At 41.1% G+C, this 20,463-nt stretch overlaps 1 protein-coding gene across 3 annotated transcripts in view; it reads left to right on the plus strand.

Annotated features, from left to right (window-relative positions):
* Positions 1–19,941, plus strand: part of LOC111263587 (ubiquitin carboxyl-terminal hydrolase 31) — a 42,730-nt gene extending 22,789 nt beyond the window's left edge. For all 3 annotated transcript variants that reach the window (XM_086969690.1, XM_022838769.2, XM_022838772.2), the window contains 8 exons: positions 12,198–12,443; positions 12,656–12,930; positions 13,087–13,660; positions 13,994–14,188; positions 14,407–14,809; positions 15,334–15,507; positions 15,661–15,756; positions 16,084–19,941. In XM_086969690.1, coding sequence (XP_086825816.1) covers positions 12,198–12,443; positions 12,656–12,930; positions 13,087–13,660; positions 13,994–14,188; positions 14,407–14,809; positions 15,334–15,507; positions 15,661–15,756; positions 16,084–16,418 — 2,298 coding nt within the window. In that variant the 3' untranslated portion in view covers positions 16,419–19,941. The remainder of the gene's footprint in view (positions 1–12,197; positions 12,444–12,655; positions 12,931–13,086; positions 13,661–13,993; positions 14,189–14,406; positions 14,810–15,333; positions 15,508–15,660; positions 15,757–16,083) is intronic.
* The last annotated feature ends 522 nt before the right edge of the window (positions 19,942–20,463 follow it).

Raw genomic sequence — 20,463 nt, forward strand, 5'->3', positions numbered from 1 at the left:
TGAGATAGATGAATCGTATGTATAAAAACCGTGTGCGACAAAAGTAGGCCGAGATAGGCTACCGTCGTTGGTGCTAATATTTCGATGTCGAAGCACGGGAAGGCCAAGGCTGAAAAGTGATGATGATCACGCGATCCTTATTTGAAAATTTGTCTTTCGCCGGTTGGATGCGATTAGGTCAGTCACTCTGACCGATTGATCGTTCCCGTGTTCAGACAGTGTTAACTTCCTTCCCTGCTGAATCTAAACTTACTTAGAGACATGTGGTAGTCTGGGTTTGAATTGAAGCGTAAGCACGCTGAGAGCCAGCTGTCTGAAGTCATGCCTAACGCCTAGAGTACCAGACGCAAGAAAGAAAAAGACGCGCGATAGATCCTTTGCGCTGACTGTGCACATTAATGAATAGGTGGCATATGAGTGGGCCGAGGATTCACGTTCGCGACATGAAGGAAGACGAGATCACGTCCTTCATATCGGCAAATAATAAGTCTCGTAATTCCGCCTAAAAGAGAATCGGTAAGAGAGGAAAAGAAAGCGCAAGGGAAGCCTGTATTCGGAAACGACAAAGGCCTATGATAATTGTATCTTAACAGTAACGTGTAACTATAGCAACGTCGAAAAGCCTGAAGATTCATTATAGTGGTGACTTCCCAGGCCACTTGAACCAATTTTTGCCTTGACGATTTTATCAGGGATAGTTACGTCCGCGTGAGCAGTAGACTGCTGTTAGTGTAATTTCTGGAAATGTTTATTTAAAATAGTGTCGCCTCTTAAAATATTATATATGTTTTTATCTTAAAAAAGCGTGTATATCTCGAAGTGACGCTAGTCATGGGTATTCAAGTATCTTTTATGTGGATTAGGTTATCTTTCACCTAGCTAGCATAGGTATTTAGTTGAAAAAACTCATATCATTGGAGGAATAGATTATTCTAGTTAGCTGTTGCCCACGTACAGTATATATATATATTTGTCACAACGAGACGGTATAATCATCAGTACCGCTACTTAAACATTAAGCGCTTACCAACAGGTCTTCACCGACCTCAACCCAACCCGGTCAACGTGATAACTGAACTTTACAAAGAAATGGTGTTTTTCTTTATAATTAAACGCTGACTTGGAATGACGCTATGTTGGCCATTCTCAAACGTTGACATATATGTTCTTTTGAGAGAATTTTGCAGACGGTCAAATTGACCGTTAATAGCAGGTTTATAGAAAAAGGATTATTAGCGCTTAATTGTTTCATTTTTGGCTCATTTGGCATGTTATATAATCGATACAGGCACTACATTATAAACAAGTGTGCTCGTATAGGCCATACAAGCTGTTTTCATAGTGAGCACAGCTGGATTGGCGTCATATATAACCGACATGAAAATCGTAATCAATAACAAAGGTGCATTCAACAAGTTTGTAAACTTAATTTTTATTTACACTTGTAGTTTTCTAAGCCAATTCTTGGCCTGCAGTGCCTTACTCTGAAGTTGTTTCCAACGCCGCTACGAAGGCCGTCGGACGCACGCGCTCACTCTTGTAGCGATGCAGTTTGTAAATGCGACGTTCCTTCGGCTTTGTGTCATTGTTTCCGTTCTGTCGAGATACCCTCTCGCGAGTACGACCCGTGCCAAAATGTTCTGCCCTTAAATGGCTAATGCTAGTTTACATGGACGAGACTGACTTACGGAAAAAGCGCCCCCTGTTTTGTCGACTGGACGTTGTTTAGCCTTTGGCGGTTGGCGCGCATCTGGGAGCTTTACCACCTATGATTGTGCATGAATCTCTGCGGTATACATCCTCATATTATAGGTCTAAACGTCGTTAAGAATTTTACATATCGCCTTACGAGGGACGAGAAAGCTATTCGCGTCGTGCCCGAGGCTGTTAGGGTTAGAGATGATACATGCTCTGCTTTACGCACAGCGTCCGGTCCTATTCTGGCAGCAAATATTCCAAGGTCAAATCTTCAGTATTTGTGAGAGGGATTCAACAATATGGACGAACAAAAGTTTGTCTTTTTCGTTGCACAGAAATAATGGTTGTATAATCGTGTCATTAACTTTTTTGATAACGCATCGCAAAAGAGTGACTCGTCGTATGAGAAAGTATATGTGGCTATTGCGTAGAACCATACGTTACCATTTAACGCGTCCGTTTTTACGCAGATTTAAGAACCTCTTCGGTTCTCCAGTCAAATGACAAAGTGAAAGATCGCCTTAAAAAAACGAAGCTGGTTTGTGAGTCACATATTAAAGTTCATTTTCTACTAATAAACACTTAAAATCGACAGCTTCTACGCCCATAAAGCCTTCGTGTTGTACTATACATATTTATTTGAGATTCGTGTCTAAGATTTTGTTCGTCTGAATCGTCAGTTGAATGATTATCTAAATCAGTCACTACTGCTCGCCCTGCACTTGAAGCAACGATTTACCATTGTCATACTGCCACATATGTTGAATTTTCGAAATTTCGTGCGTTTTAACAAAAAAAGTAGGAGGCAAGTACGACAACCAATGTACATATACCTGTGTGGCACTTGTGCATTGGCACTATCGTGTAAAACAAAATCAGCATGTTAAGAGTTATTAGCGGACACTTGGGAATACTTACGGAAGATATCTTCCACAATCGAAATCCACAACAGTGTATTCTTCAGAGTACAACAATTCAGGTTCTTAAAGCTGACTCGGAACTGGCCCAGACAAGTGCAGACACGTATCCATTTCTATAACGAGTCGAGTTAATTTCGTCTATATTGGATCTGGTTCTATTTGCAAATCATCCGCGGACATTTCGTCTTGCCTTCTATGAGGCAAGGCCAAAGTTCATGCGATGCAGTCCATCGTACTGGATACGATCGATTGAACCCGTTTTCGAAATCTGAGAGTGTGTCGCAGGCTATGTTCCAGAGTAAGTGAGAGGAAGAGAGAAATAAATAGAGGGATACCATAAGGAACACCACGGTGATACGGGCGTTCAACGAAGCCTAAGTGGGCAAAGAAGGCCACAATTTTCCGTTGCAGTGATAACCAGGAAATTTTTAACAAGTTGAGGATTTTTTGTGATATGCTTTGCGCTTAGTGGGATTTCATACGAGGAAGCCATCTCTTATAATGGCAATAGACTAATCGCATATAGCCAACGACCAAGCTAACGATGGCAGACATCTATGAGAGCAGTTCCATTCGATAGGGGAATCGTTGGCGTTGATTCGTCATTATAAGGGAATGGTGTCTATTGCTTCGATGTTATGTTCACCTTTAGATGACATAGGAACGTATATCGAGCTCGAACATATTTTCCCTGAGATCCTCTACACACTTGATTCCTGCAGGCAGATCTGATGCAGATGATGATGAAATTCAGATGAAAGGTTTGACGTCCAACGTTGTTTATGGTCCCCATCGAGTATCTAAGAAATTTTTTTGTGCTCATTTACCCGAATGATTACCTATGTATTTCTTTTCGTCATTAAAGCTGATCCTAGCTAAGAAACAACGTAGTGTTCATCGAAAACAAGGAAGAAAAATACCTGTTGATGGGAAAGCACGTTGAACGAATAGTTTTGTCTGCATGTTTATGCGTAATCTCTACTTATAGGAAAAGACCTTCCGAAAATAAACGAGTAAATAACGTAAAGTAGGTATCTATAACGCTTTCGACATCATGTTCTCTTTATGAAAATATATGTTCATATTCGAGTACTTGCCAAATACGTGCTGTGGCATCTTTTCGGAGACCCTTCGTAGCCAAGCAAGAATAGACCCTTTATAACACGTGAGTTATTAGGAGTATATGAAATACAACTGGCGAGAGGCTACAAGAAGTCTGTTTCAACGAAATGGTTATAGTATTGTATATTCCATAGGCAGGGCTGTGTTGCACGTATTACAACTACTTTGCTTTAGCAGACGCGAGCACGGCATATATTGTCATGCGGCGATTCTCCACGATTCCACAGCCGTCAACTTATCGCAGTTATCGAATAGGGTCATCTGTTCTCAATGTGTGAACTCGATTGAGATGCTGAAATCGCCGGAGCAGGTGGCGTTGTTAATCTCATAAACAGTTACAAAGAAAGTTATATCAGCACGAACTCGAGCCAGAGGTTTGAACTTACTTACCGAGCTTTGCTGATAAAGGCTGCTTCTCACCAAGTTTATATATATTCTTCTGGTATCATTTACGACAAATCGAATGGGTGGGCACCCATACACAACGACCTGTTCGGTTTTTCAACGGGCTCTCTCATCAAATGGATGAGCCTTCGTGCTACCAGAGCACTGTCAACTGGTCCAAGCAATTTAAGTTGGGGCATAAGCATTCGTTAATCGTGTACTCGTTCTTCCTCTCTTTTCCTTTTGCTTGGCGCCAATGTTAATATCATAGGCATTGCTAAGTCTGACTGACCGATCAACCGGACCACTAACAAAACAAACCTATCGATAGACTAACTGATGTCTTCTGTGCTTATTACCGTTTTTATATCTCACTTTGTTTGTATCTGCGTCAATGGAAAATAACGATGTATCGTTAACGGGATGACATCATTGTCATTTTTCGAATTTTTTTCTGAGCTTCGCTGTTTTTTGTTTTGCTGCGCCCCCCTTTAAGAATACAACTACTGGTTCGTCTTGGCTGTATTGTCATCCGTTGGCCGTGACAGTACGTGTGTCTCCGGCGATGCTGCTGCTAATGCTGGTTATCGAAGCTTTGACCTCGTCATCGTTTTTTTTTTTCTGTCACGTGACAATAATGTTACTATCTACCTGTCGGTCGTACCTTTGCGAAGCGAAGCTCCGCTCGAAGTGTGGCGCCCATTATTTGTTTCGTCTTGTCTGATCTTCTTTTGTGTACATGCTCTGAGGCCACAGAGCTTTTCTGGTTGAATAATCCGCTGAGATTAAGCGGCATGACGAATCGAGAGGAAAAAACGAAAAGAAAAAGTTTATCCGCTTCACGAATTCCCATCTCCGGTTCTATTTTCGCCTCTCGACTAGCCTTCGAATACAAATGACGCACGCGGCCATTTGTTGTATTGGGTGTAATAATGCTTACACATTGATAATCATACGGAGAGCAATACGGCAATTGTTGACGTTGCTCCGTTCATTTGGTTGTATTGATACTCCGGAACTGCTGCATGAGCAGTAGATACATCAGCCTCGGAGCTACGGAGTCGATTTTGACAACGGAAAGGGGATGCAGAGCGCGAGGACAAATTTAGTTTTTACTTTACCCTTGCATGCTAAGTAGTTACATATGCCAGATATCGTTGGTGCGAAAACTTGCCGTTTGCGTATTGTGAACCGACAGTACGGAAACCTTCCCTTCCAAGAGACCAGTGAGTCTCAGCGGCTGCTAGACCGCAGGCCCGATATTTGTTAAAAAAAAAAACCTGTCGTTGTAAATGGTCCGCACGCTGGTGTAGATGGAAGCAATGCGGCAATCAAGAAGGCACGATACGGCGCCATAAAGATTCAGGTTTGTCGAGGTATGATCGTTCTATGAAAGATCAGGTCGATGCACTCTCCGCTCACAATGATCGTAGTACACGCAGGTTCTAATCGCATTATGACAATAGATAATAAATAGCCTGTGACGACTAGAGGGGAATATTTGTAACATCTTAAAAACATTGCACTAAAAGGCAGTGTTCTTGTTTTTATCGGCGCAGACGTGGAGTAGATTTCGTTGATCGTTCTTTTTTGGAGTAGACGATAATAACAGCTTTTTAATCTTTGTTAAGGAAAGTTGCAAAAAAGCGGCAAGTTGCTGCGCCCATAGATCAGTACGTGCCATTGGTACTTCTCCCGTTTTCGACAGGATTTTAGAGGAATTGCGTTAGGGAGCACAATCAAGCAGAATAGCGTTATACACTTATACAGGAAATGTTCCACATAAGAAAACTCAAGGAAGCAGCTCTTATACCATAACACGGAAAAGCATAAAATACGTTCATTATATAGCGAACCAGTATGATGCGCCACAGAAAAATTGACAAGCATTGAAAGGTGAGGGGGAAAAAACTTAATTTTCTGAAGTAATTCGAGTCGTTATTTTCTTGTTTCGTTTCTGTCTAATTTCACTGCATTTTCTATACGAATAGGGTAAAAGTTTCCGCCTTTGTTTTTAATGCAACCAACTCAACTGTAAGAAGTGTTTGCTATGGGATGCAAGTGATCTAGGGTTACCGTGCTGACTTCACTGCAAATTTACGATTTCAAATGAAAATGTGTATTCTCACCCATTAATCTCAAAAGGCTCCTAATTTTATTTTCAGCGTTGCTAATAGGCATTGCCTCAGACGACTTTCGTCTAGCATAAACCGAAGTGTGCCGACGCCGGTTTTGAACCTACAGCATCTTACGTGTCTTTAAGTTTATATTTTCTCACCAATAATGCAGGATATATCAACGAAGCTCATGATCTTTTCGGAGGATCTTTATGTGGCTTTCATATCGATGGAATCGATGAGGCCAAGATGTTCCATATTTAGCAGTACAAACTGTATTCAGGGCAATACAGCCCCTGAACAGAAAATGGTGGGGAGGAAGGGGGGTAGGCCCGGCACAGAACATAAGCAGTTTGAATTCGAAGCGGTTAAAAGTCGCTTGTCAGAAGTATCAAGCCAATGGCCATTGGCCATTGGCTTGATACTTCTGGCTTGAGTGGTCCATTCAGTCAGCGATTTTCAGTTGATTCCTTAGTAGCGGGGCAATAACGGGCAGACGAGGTGGTCAGTGTTTACTTTCAAGTACCGGAGCTTATTTTGCAATTGTGATTTAACAGTTATCGCCTATCCGCTGTTTACTCAGGGTTCAGATATTCAATTAGAATAATAACGCAGTAAATTATATTACGAGGCTCTTTTAATATGATTATTTTGAGAAATGATAAGCGATATCATTGACTGAGTAACGAGATGACTAGATTTCAGAGCGCAGAGACTAATAATTGACTGAGACTGAATAATGAAGTCTAGGCTTAGAAGAAAAACGACGTCGACTGTTAGAAAAGGATTCTAAGTTGTGAACTAAAGCCAACGCCAAAAATTATGAAAAAGGCCACAAATGTAATCAATGTTTATTTTTTTTCTTTAAAACACCGCCTTCGTACTTTTTATCTACAAGAAATCACTGATGTATGAAGCAAAATCTCCTTTTATTTTGAAACCTTAATCTACAATATTTACTATTTAATGGAATATTTTTGTAGAGCGTTACTCAAGGAAACTTCGTTCGGCGTTCAGAATGCGTTATAGTAGAAATTCTCTAACAATTTCATTCATTTTAAATATGACGGTTGTCTGCCACGAGAACGTAGACCATACCGTAATTTTGACGACTAGGCGTGATCTGAGTGCGTGCATACTCACGAAATCTTCGCAAAATTTTACCGGATCTCTTGGAGATAGCAGCAAGCCATTTTAAAGGTTCCAAAGGCCAATTTTTACAAGGAGATTTATAACGGTACATAGCGAGCTCACTGCACTGTGTATGGCACAATTAAGAGATATGACGTATATTCTTTTATTATTGTTATTACTATTTCATTAAAGAGCGGAACGACTGAGCTAAACACTTATACAGACTCAAACAGTACTAAATACCGACAGCGTATAGGAGCTCTTTTGGGGAAGGTTAGCAAGCGACAATAACTCCCAGTGGTCTTGTTCACAAATATAGTTAAATCCTTCTTTCCGTAAGGATTTAATTGTTGCTATGAATATGTACGCGTCGTTTCGTCCCCTATATGGGATTCCATGCATAGGCATCTCAGCTTGTTCGTCTTACATCTGGATCGCAGCCGGCGTGTTTCCGTATGCTTTTATGTTCTGGAAGTAGCTGCGGATACAGAAACGGTGACTCTGGCGATAGGGATTTAGTCGCCGGTTAGTGTTCTGCCTACGCCGCGTCATCCAATCTATATTCGATTCGTTCCCTGCGACGGACGAGGCGGCGGTAACAATAGCGTTCCTAAAGACGTCACGATCAATGTTGAGACGGAAGCTAGGCTGGCTAGCAGAAGCGACAGCGACTGACGGAATACAACAATAGTCTTCTAGAGCGGTAGGGGGACATTTTCTGCTTCCAGCAGTTTTTCATTTGTTGGCTTAGTAAAGTCCAATCCTATGACGGGCTAGAGGTAAACGTTGCCAGAGGCGGTAGCCTGAGGGCCGTCTGAACGTGCGGCACTGCACACCTCGTCTGGCGTCACAAATCATATCAACTACTGTAGTACATTATTATTACACTGTTATATTGATAGTAGCAATACTGCTGCTGTTGCATTATTAACCCGCACGGAGAACTTCAGTGCGAACAGTCATAACAGTCGTCGCCTACCGAATTGGGGCTTACAACAGGAGAAAACGAGTCCTCGGCCGTCGCTTTCACGAACCTGGCAATTTCGTAACGTTTCTCATGTCAACGCATATTCTACGAGCTGCAATTTTTCGTTAAACAAGATTTCTATGATATATTTTTAACAAATAAGCTGTTTGATAGTATTGTGTGCTACGTATTTTATTCATGCATTCTCGATAAAATCTAAAAAAATTTTGCCTATGGTTCTTAAATGCACTGTATGTAGTGGTATTATTTCGTTGACTGGCCGGGCTGGCCACTTAATCTCCGTCAGCGGACGATTTTGTTTGCAAGCTAGGCCCCCATGATGAATAATAGGGGTGTTACATTTTCTTTGTGTGGTGAATATATAGATAACCTTGCGATGTCTCCAAGTGCAGGACCTATGTAGAAACTCTCATGTGTATTGAAGCAGGAAGTCCTCAAATGTACAGATGCCTATCTGACATAGATGAGAATAGAAGCTGAGCCAGTTTTTGAAAATGCAAGGAGAAACTAGGCAGATGTAAAAAACAGGCTAACAGAACCTACAAAAGTATATACTATATATATATATATTAGGAATAAGCTTTCTAGATAAGTAAAAATGAGTTTGAAGGCCGATTTTCAGTAAAGTAGTCATCAACATCCTACAAACGCGCTGCGGCGGAAACGATAACAAATGTCCACGGAACTATGAGACTGTAAGCGGTCAGATCTATTGTACTGATATTCATTGTCTAATGAAATATTGAACAACATATGGTCTTATAGTCAAGTGTCAGCCGAAAATCGGCTCTAGGAGGTGTCAAAATGGCAACCATAGTCGATTTTCTGTGCGATCATAGAGTAAGTCGATTACTTCGTCTTCTGCACGGAGCAGAATTATATTAAGAAACGTCGATACTGCCAACAGAGGCAATCCGTTAGAAGCAATGGCGGCTTGCAATCGTGCTCATAAAAATAAATTCTTCGTGCGTGGGCGTGATTTTCTTTTTTACTTTCTTTTTTTTTTTCTCATTTAGCCTGTTTACAACGAATGATAGTGTGTTCGTTTTCCCGTGCCACCTGACGACAAGCTGATACAACAGTCTCGTCCTATGTTACAGTTAGTCGCTTGCCGGTCAATCTAAGCTTGAATATGTCTAATGCGATGCACGCGCTGATCGAAGGCCTACAATCTGTGGCTTTTCCACTTAGATAAGAGGCTACGTTTCCTTTCGAGATATCTATTTCGGAGAGGCAACAACGCTTCTGGTGGTCCTAACAGTAAAATTGATGCGACGCTTTGTTTTTGATAACCAGAAAACGATACGTCTTAGATTCGTCATTGGGTCAAATAGTCCACTTGAATATCGGCGGCACTATGTATAGGCAATATTCGCATGACTAGAAACATCATTTCGTTTGCCTTCCGTATGCTCCCAAGGGGCGGATTTGGGAGACATCTGCAAATGAAAGGTCACTTTAATGTTATCTTCATATACAAAACCAAATAACAAGGATTACGTGTAAACTAGTAGTGGTTTGGTAGGTTGAAACGTTATGGTTGTGAATCTAATTATGGTGCGCACCAGATATCAAAGCAGAATTTAGGTTCTTTTAATTTGGTGCTTGCCCTGATTCTGTTGATGATATACATCTAATATAATTGAAAGTGTTCACTTGATACGATAGCACACACAAACCGGATGAAATATCCCAGAGTCCAACCATTGTCAGTTAACAAATATTCACACATTTCGATCGCCTCTGGTTCAGAACGACTGATAGAATTACTACTATAAAACAAACATTCAGTTTGAGTTATTTTTATTGTAATTAATTCTAACATTCATAGTGGGAAACCGGCTTAGCGTAACAACTGAATTCTCCCAGAACCGCACACTGATCCCGATATTACTACGGCGCGCGGCCGCAAGATGGCGCAACTATAGTCAGTTCTCAGAGGAGCTCTCTGCCATTAGCGTATGACTATTTCCGCACCTGCTAATTTAATTACACAATTTTATAACAACAACAACAACGTCATCGCGTCATTTCCATCCACAAACCGAAAAAACGTTGATGAGCTTATGTTACGTCAAATTGCTATTAACTGATGTGGATTTTCTTCGCTAAATCAGAACATAGAATGAATTCTGAGCTATCTAGATTGTCATAGTATTACGGTTAAATTAAGTCTGTAGGTAAGGAACATGTCCAGTATGTATCGTAATAGCTAGTGATGATTTTTCTTAGTATTTTTTTAGTACCTACGACATGAAGTACGAAAACCTTTTCGACAAGTCGTTCCATTGACTAGGCAAACCGTCGCTAGGCAGAAAAGTTGATTTTTACATAAAAATCAGGGCAAAATGATCAAATAAAAGAAACAGCCACGATAACGAACTGCATATCAGACGGGATCCTCAACTAAGAGTGAGCAATTTTTTAAATTTCTCATACTAGCTTACTGCGCAAGTACGTTTGCTTTTCCGAAGCTCCTACCGTAAGATTCTGTCGCAGACAGAATCTGTCATACCATCGACGCTAAGCGATTCCAGTTCCTATGAAAAGTATTTACCTATCACCACTTAACCCTAAATGACCTTAATTGCTTCCTTCCGTAGATATGCGTTCTGCTTATTGTGATTGTTGAGAAGCTGGGTTCCTGCACAGCAGCTAGATGGCTGCCACAAAGCTGCCGCCGCAAATCCGGATTAAGATTTTCTAAGTAACTTGGCAACGGGGGTAGCTTTGAGGTTTCTTCGCAACTTTATCGAGCGTTCAGGCCAATCGTACGGATCGAACGAAAGCTAGCTTTTGGATGTCGCACGAGTCACTCGAAGAGATGAAGGAAACCAGGCTATATGTATATGTAAAATGTTTGCTTGATTTTCCACTACTGGCTCTGTTTTGCAAGTGGTTTTCCAGAAAAAGGGTTACGGAGCGCATACGTACGGGAATTTCTCAAATAGTTTGAATTGCCCCGGCTGAAGTTTCATACTCGTCAATAACATCAACGAGTTTGCGAGAGGATGTGTGGGTAGTGGACGGGCACATGAGGTCGTCTCATAAAAAACTTCTGGGAATGTTATTGTGCACACGATCAAAATAAGAAGTCGTAGACAAACTAATGCTCATCCTTGCGTCTTACACGTTTCTCTTGTTGTGATAAACCGATACAAATGTTCTATAGATAAAGCACTTTACAACACGAAATAACTACAATTCGGATGCAGACAATGTTAATTTTAAAGAAAATGCATTTTCATGTTTCCCTAGAGTCTTCCGAAAAACGTCCAGCGACGGAGAAAACTAATACACTCTAATAAACGTTTGTTTTCATCTGTGAGGAATTATATTAATTTACCCTAAAAACGCCTATTCTTTTTTGTTGTAATACAGGAAATGGCGAAAATATATATACTGTCTAATTTATACGTTATTTGTGCTCGAAAAACGTAATTTCGGCGGCGACTCTTCAGTTTCTCTCTGTCTTTAGTTACAAGCACTGGGAAGTAAAGCCAACGGATTGCCAAGACAACTATTTTTACTTTTTGTATTGTATTTCAATATACGTCATGATAAATTACTCCTTGTGCATAATATCACAGTTGTGCTCATGAGGACTTGAACTAGAATATAGGGTGGGGCCTGAGTGTTTTAACAGTCTGAAATCTTTTTTTCTATTCTTACTTCTATCAGATTTTATTGTTTTGTCGTTTGGATAAGAAATGAAGACTTTTAAACGTTTAGGAGATTTTTTTTATTTATTAAACACGTCACTAGGCAATTAAGCAATTGATTAAGATAGTAGTTTATTATGATGTTTGTGTTTGTGACAACCTCTAATTGTAGGGTAGCATCCTAGGAAAGCCAGATGAGTTTTTGGCGGCCCGCGCACTCGCAAGCCATGCGCGCTGCAACTCTTCATTTGTCCAGGAGTTGTTCCAGGGCCAAACAAAGCTAACCCTCACGTGTCCGTTGTGCCGCCGAGAATGCAAGACGTTCGATCCATACGTCTGTCTGTCATTACCCATTCCACTAAAGTTAAAACGGCTCGTACCAGTACATTTGATTAACCTCACCGGCGATAATCGGCAGGTTCGTATCAGATCCTGGAAGTGCATGACTCTACCTAATCTGCGTTTGGCGACTCTGTATTTAATTGAAGTAGGACAACATTCGACCGCATCGCTAATGAACATCATATACAAAGGACGTTTCTTTAGTATGAAACTATTTCTTAGTTACATGGCTCAGCCTTATTTTTTCGTTTTCTTGATAATCGCTCGATTTGGTCATTTTCTTTGCAGCTGGAATTCGCGATAGAGTTGTTCGACAACTCGACGATTCGGGATCTCCGAGAGAAAGTTTCAGATAGATATCGGATTCCTGCACGGAATCTGCTATTCATGCAGTTACTTCCTGAGACGGAAGGTGGATTTGGTTCAGTTTACGCCGACAGCGATTCAGTCGTCTCGCTCCTTGACGATCTCCGCTCGCGAGGAAACTCGCGTTTTGTAACGTGTCTCGAGACGCCAAAACCAAAGAAAACGAACGAACATGGAGAACACGTTATGGTCATTTGGTAAACATGCTCTCGTAACTAGAAGTAGATTCATTCACCTTTCGCTGGCCAGGAGATTTGAGTGCTAGGAATATATAGGTGGTACCAGTTCGAGCTTTAACATTTAGCCGCATATCTATTTTGTTCTTGTTCATTGCGTCCTGCTTTTTACCGTAGGCAGAACCGAACAACTGTGGGCGGGCCGTTCGGTCCCCCATACGTTATCCAGGTCCGAAGGGATATCTCATTCGATAACCTGCGCCTACTTATGCTCGACACGATGGCGGAACTTTTCAACGATGAGTACCTTCATGAGGATGGTGACTGTGCACATTACGATGGTGGTACGGAAGATCTCAATCAGCAACTCCTTAGCGGCGGCGGCGGCGGCAGCAGTAAAGAACTAGCATCCTCCTCAACGCAGTACTCATTTAGAAATGACGAGCGACACGTCTTCGATCTCGAGGGCGTCAACTTGACTCCACGCGCCTCTACAGACACGATCGATAACTTGTCTCATCGTTATATCGTCCACCAACAAACGGACAAGTGGGTCGATAGGTCTCAGCTGGCCAGACAGACGCCAGCGACATCAGGAACCCTAAGCGAACGACCCATTGTGCCCGAGTTCCCGACGTCATGTTTCTCGATCCTCTGCGCCGATATGCTGCCGGAGAGGAACGAGCTTCGTGCGAGCGACGAATTACCTTTATACACAGATCCTGTCGAGCATATTACGGCCGTCAGTAAAGTAATTATTAAGCTTATGACGATCGAGTAACCGCGGAACATCCCCTGTAACGTGAACTATTTAGGTTGCTGCAATCAAAGCTATCAATTGATTTTGTGTTAGTTCTGCATCGTTAAATTGGTTTTATTTTCGATAAGATAAATAACTTTCTTCAGTATCTCTCACAGTACTCTAAGGCCCATCTCGAAAACTAGCTTTCCTTAATAATAGCTCTACTGAGAGATACTTTTCCAGTGCTCCGTCCTTTTTGTTTAGACGTGTGTAGATGGAACGATTTTGCCCCTTGTTATTCATTTATTGACCAGTTTTTATTTGTGTCCATGCGCCCCGCAGGTGCAATATCCGTCTGTAGCAAAACATCTGCGGCTTGTTCTCGAGTGGCGTGACGAACGAATTTGCGAGCGAATACGTGAACCCTCGGGACCACTTCGAGATGAGAGTCTATGTGGCCTTGACGAGGTTGATGGAGAGGCCGCTGTACCTGTGGATCTCAACGACTGCCTTAACGCATACTTCAGCGAGGAACTGGTGTGTCTAGACGCTCAGATGTATTAATTATAATAATTTGTACAATGAATCAAGTCAGCGGTAGCGAAGCCAAGAGCAAATTTTATCCGCCCTGTTGGAGCTTTCAGTGATGGTATGATTATTTCAGATCGATACTGACGACAATGTATACGTTTCAGCTTTTATAATTATTATCTTATTTGAATGCTTCTTGTCGTATCTTTCCTCTATAAACACAGCTAGAGGCAGACGAAGCGTGGTTGTGTCCTACGTGCGAGCGACGCCAACAGGTGTTGTCCAAGCTTGATTTATGGACGACTCCCGATGTTCTGCTTATCCATCTCAAACGATTCAAACAAGTAAACCAGGAACGGTCAAAGATTTCTTCACTAGTAGAATTTCCGCTAACCGGCCTCGATCTATCACGCTTCGCCGCACAACGTGGCGACAGCCCTGATCTGTTGAGGAGGGAGCGGGATCGCGACCTGCCGAAAGACACCTTTTTCACGTGGTCACCGTGGAAAAACAGCGTTCACAGGTCACCACTGCGAAATGTTGATCCACGAAACCCGCATAATTTCATTTACGATCTATATGCTGTATGTAATCATCACGGCACTATGCAAACGGGGCATTACACAGGTAAGCGAAAATGTGTGCGTGCGTGAAATTGATCTATGTAACTTCGGGACGTACGGACCTAGGGATATTGTTATATACTTAAACGTGTTCTAGTGAAAGCGCCTTTCCTACTGACGTTGCGTACACGCTTGGCAAAATTAGCTTAATTTTTTTACGTGCTCTTCATGAGCGGAACAATCGAAATAGAAACCCTTGAATTGTATAACTCTTCGAAATATGATTATGATTAGCTTTTAGCTTAAGAACGAAATCCTAAGTTCGTGATAGATATCAGGGTCTAACGCAAAAAAACACCCATCTTTCACTCAAAGATCGATCATTGTCCTTTCAACTAATTCTATTCTGTAATAGTCATTTGCATTTCTAAGTATGTTGCTGGAGGCCTTTAACAAATTGGTAAATTTTAATGAAACTCGCGCTTTCTGGTAAGCGTTGTTCAGTAGCAGTTGTGGCTTTTAAAGGAAACTGTTCAGAAAGTCTGTAAACTAGCCGTACGAATTAACGTTCTTGTTCTTTTTGTGTAGCTTTTTGCAAAAATCCAGTAAATGGCCTCTGGTATCATTACGATGACGCGATCGTTTCGACGGTAACCGACGAATCGCACCTGACCACTCGCGACGCCTACATCCTTTTCTATCAAAGGAACACATTCAACGTGTCGCAGTCTTGCTCATCTTCTAGCTCGGGATATAGTTCAGGTAAGTTCAGGTCCATAAGAGGCTCAGCATGACATGGAATACGATAAACGGAAAGGCTTCATATATAAGTATGTATAATGCATGACGTGCGCAGTCTGTCAGACCCAGTGAAGTTTGTATTTTTGATAATATTCGTATATATATTATTGGCAGGTTCGAACGATAGCGCAAATCGGCATTGGTCAATACATCGGGAGCAATTCTTCTACTCGAGTGCTCCCAGCTCGAGTTTCGACAACCTTTATAATAGTTAGTATTGCGTTCTGATCGCAGTTGTGTACTTTGCTTTACGCGACAACCTCACTTTCAGCTTCTTTTCAATGTTAAATTATTTCTACAAGATGCCTATGATACCTTTATATCTCTTTTTGTCAACACAAACATCTATCCGGAACTTACGTGTTATATATTCTTGTATATATAATATACAGTCTTGGTTTATACGTGTCCGTATGAAAAATAAGCCGACAACTGTTGCAAAGGGGATTCTGTCAAGAACTTCAGCTCCGGAACAACTCTGTGAGGTTGTCATATCGTCCATCCGTGTTCTTGACTGATCGATCGGCTGAATTGCAGATGACCGACAAACTCAGACGCCGCAGCCACGGCGTAAATGGCGCAACACGAAACGATATGCGACAATGGGTTCTGGCGAGCGCCGCAGTAGGGGCGGTGAGCCGGGGCGACCCCTGACTGCCGAAAATACAGGTCGACCCAACCGGGACGTCATGAAAGATGTAGGAAGCGATACTTCATTGGTTATCGGAGGATCAACAGGACTAACATCGAAAGACGTGTCATCTTGTGTCCCGAAAAATAGCCAGAGTGCCGCTAACATAAACGAGCTGTACGCTGAGGCCGATGAATACGTTTTACGGCCAGCCACCTACTGTACTGTGACCTCCGTCTAGCCGAGCCAATGCAGAGCCGGGCAGGCGAAGGTGACAATTAACACGAGGTCCTTTCCTCAAGGTCCGCTTAGTCAGGGCCATTAAAGGTCAAGGACAGCTGCGGCGATCTTTAGTGCTAACAGCGACAGCGATAATCAGGCAAATCCTGCGCCGTAACGAGACCCGCTTGTAGTTCGTTTGTAATAGCTAGCTTAAAACTGTTCTAGTTTTCATATCTATGCTAAACCTCATCCGTCTCTGGGTAGATGCTTTTATTGATCGTTGATGGAAATGATCGACATTTTGTCTGAACTTCGTTGTTATTACTCAGTTTAAAAAGAAATACTACGATGAGCGCATTTACTATTGTATTGCGGAAAACTAGCTAGTAAGCATTGTGTTGCGCGTAAACGTCACAATACGGTCCTTGTTTATCTGTAACGAAAATGAAGGGATGATAATTAGCGATCGAGAGATAGCAGGCCGAATAGTAATGTTATAATATACAGGCGTAATCGGTGCTCAGGGGATGTATGTATTACGTGACGGTGTTTTTCTGAACACAATTACTGTTGCTTTCGTTTTTATCCTCTGCAGAATTGTAACATTTTATCCAAAGGTAGTAATAAAACAGAAAGTTCGGTATCTCGAACATGTTATTATAGCGTTGAGTTCCGCACTGTTGATGCGTCTCTTTCACACAGAGCTCGCCGTACAAAATGCACGGTTAATTTATTTGTTGTATAGAAAACGTTGATAAATAGCAGTGTGTTGATATACGGTATGTGAAATATTGCTATACATAGATTTTATAATATGACATGGTCAATTATTGATGAAAATGTGATCATTATTGACGTGGACAATGTGCACGTAACGTGCTGAACGTAGATGATTCATCCGTCTACAAGTGTATAGGGTCTTTTAGCTCGTTCTATTTGGTATTATGAAGATGAAAAGGATTTCGTCATTTTTGCTGATGAGGAGACAATTTGAAAGCAACGCCTATTCTGCGTCTCGACGTTTCCTAACAGATAACAATTACGCAGTTATGTTTATCATTATTATTATTATAAAAATCACTAAAACGCAGCGAATTCACGTCGTAAGACCAGGAGTGCAGACGACGTTCACAAAGTGTCGATAATGTACCGTGGCTGAGCGCCAAGATTCTGGTAGCATTGTTGCTAATTGTTGTTGATAACATAGCGAAACTATCCATAAGTACGTATACATACTCAAATTAATCAAGGTACAAAAGGCCTGTTTTGTCGTAGAGAAAAAAAAAAAAAGAAAACTCAACTGGAAAGAGAATATGTGGAAAAGAAAAACGTACACCACGTTAACAGCGCGGAAATCATAGGGCTTTTCTGCGTGATATCAGAAACTTGTAGGTTCATCTACTTTCGCTCCTCAAAACCCCTGTCGATTATTAGCCGTCAAACGGCTCATAGCCCGCTAGGTAAACTTGTTAATATTGAAAAGAAAATTGAGAAAGGTAAGTTATTATTAATGACTGTGTGATCGTTGTTAGTAAGCATCTAAGATTTATACATACAGTCTGTCACCAGAACAAGGTGACGGCTTGAAAGACTAAACACAATGGGGACATGGAAAGGGTTAAATTCGGAGATTATTAAAAAACGGTTGTCCGCAGCCATTTTGGACTTCGAAATTATGACTTGGCCAAACACATGTTTTTCGACATTATTCCTTCAAGCGCTAGCTGGTACTACGCTGCTACCAAAATGAGCTCCCTTAGTTAAGGCTAAATGTTCATCTTACTGTACATCTGTACTCGTACATTACATCTTTGAATTTTCCCTTTGTCAGGTCTGGCGAGACCTTAATAGCGTATACTAACAATGTCTCGAAGAGTAACTGGGCGGGTCATTTGCTTGTTTCAACCCATCTAATAAATGTACAAATGAGCCTCTACCATCCATTTGGGAATAAGCCGATTCTGCGATGCGGAGAACAGTGAACAAATATTTTACTGTTTTCGTTAAAACACATTTAATTAAATTGGTGTGCGATGCTTCGGCTACTAGTTTAATCCTTATTATAATAATAAGTGGTGACAGATCATTTGCATACGATAACACCGAAATCTTTCGAAATTGGTTATCTATGTTTATTCAACATAAGGTACGACCTCGTTAAAACCTCATATAGTAAACATATTTTTCGATTGTTTTCTTTTTTTTTCACTTAATTCATATATATTTCATAATATAGAAAATGTCAAACAACCTGGACTCAGCATATGCTAAGTTCATTCGAACGAAAAATAAATACCGATTGGTTATTTACTGTTTGATGATGTCGTTACGCGATGTTGAACAGGTAACAAAAATTTGTATATACCTAAATATTCAGTACATTACTATACCAGTACGATATGAAAAGTATCTTTCATCGTTTAGTGGCGTCGAAGGCAGCAGCTTCGTTGTATAATACCTGCCCTCACAGGAGTTGCCAGGCGGTTTGTGATAGAACGCGGGAACTACTATCGCTATTATTAATTAACTATGTTACTGTTAATAATTATCATCGCGAAAGGATATACAACTACATATGTATAGTAAAAATAACCATACTGTTGTTGTAGCTGATGATATTTAATATAATTATAATAAACGACAGGGTTTTTCTTATCTACAGGTTCCTAGGATGTTGGTGTCAGTTCCGAGGCTTTGCATGGGGGTAGTCTTGTCCGTTGCTACAGACGCCTGATGACATTCAGCACACAAACGAGGCAGACGTTCGCCCTTAAGCGACGGACGCTGTCAAGTCTCTAGTTAGGAACAAACAATATCTGATGTTATTTGAAACGACATGCAGGATGCATGTTACAGGATATATGAGAAACATCTCTCGCCTTTGAGAGCCAATACATGTCTGTATTTTATTTGATATGAATCAGTGAACTTAAACAACAAAGCTTTTAACGTGTACGAGCAGCGTCCAAGCAGGTATAGATCATACATAGAACGTAAGCATTCCTTGCTTGAGTCCGGTGTAGATACGCATTAAGTGCTATCGTCAAGCAGATATCTATTCGCATGCTGAAATAAACCGCACAATCTCAGAATTGACATTTTTGTGGAACAAGGAACCCGTAGGCATAATGTAAAGCGACGTATCGCAGGGTGTAGCCTGCTAAGTAGACCGATGCAGGACGGAGTTCTTGGCTAGTGCCCGAAGAGGCCTAAAGGCCCTAGTAAACAGAAAAAAAGAAGCTGACAATTAAAAAACAAAAAATACTATAGAAACGTTTATATACATGCGAGGACAAGCGTAATAGATACTGAAGAAGGGTGGCTAGCATCTCATTTGCCAGTGTTTGTATATGTTGTTAACGCTAACTCGTACAAAAGATACTTACGCCCAAAACAAGGAAGAACGAGAAGAGTTAGTGTCTAGTAAAATGTAATTATGAATACGAATATTATTATGAAAGGAGGTAAATAGAGATATTAAGTGTGATTGTAATGATGATGGTAAAATGACTAATAAAATAAATATTTACGTGATTGAGTGTCGTGTCGACTCATTAATGCGTCTGGGTACTATTATGGCATACAATGTACTGTGCGTATGAGAAAGCCGATTGATATGACCCCCCACAGAGCTGTAAGTAAGTTCTTTTTTTGGTGGGACGCCGGGTTCGTTTGCTCCTGGAGCTAATTAAGTCACTGAGAGTAAAATCTCACCATAGACCTTAGATAGAAAATTCAGGGCTTCTACTAATGCAAGCCCAGCCATGACACTGCGACAATGGAAACTGTTGTAGAAAATTCGTAGAAATTAATATTTCATCTTTTCTATTACTTTGCACTTGTACCCGCTCCTCTAACCCTAGTCCACTGTGATTTTATGCGGGGCAGTTTTATTGAAGGCAAAATGTTCGAGTGAAGACCCCCCTTCGAAGGGTATAAAAAAGCCATCTTCATTCAATTCGTAAAATCTTATGGACCAGATATTTTCGGTAGTAGCGGTATAAATAGACTGGCTTTGAAATGTCAAGCGGAAAAAGAATCAAATTCTGCTAGATAAATGGATG

This window comes from Varroa jacobsoni, unplaced genomic scaffold (genome assembly GCF_002532875.2).
Source record: "Varroa jacobsoni isolate VJ856 unplaced genomic scaffold, vjacob_1.0 scaffold_774, whole genome shotgun sequence".
Classification (NCBI taxonomy): Eukaryota; Metazoa; Arthropoda; class Arachnida; order Mesostigmata; family Varroidae; genus Varroa; species Varroa jacobsoni.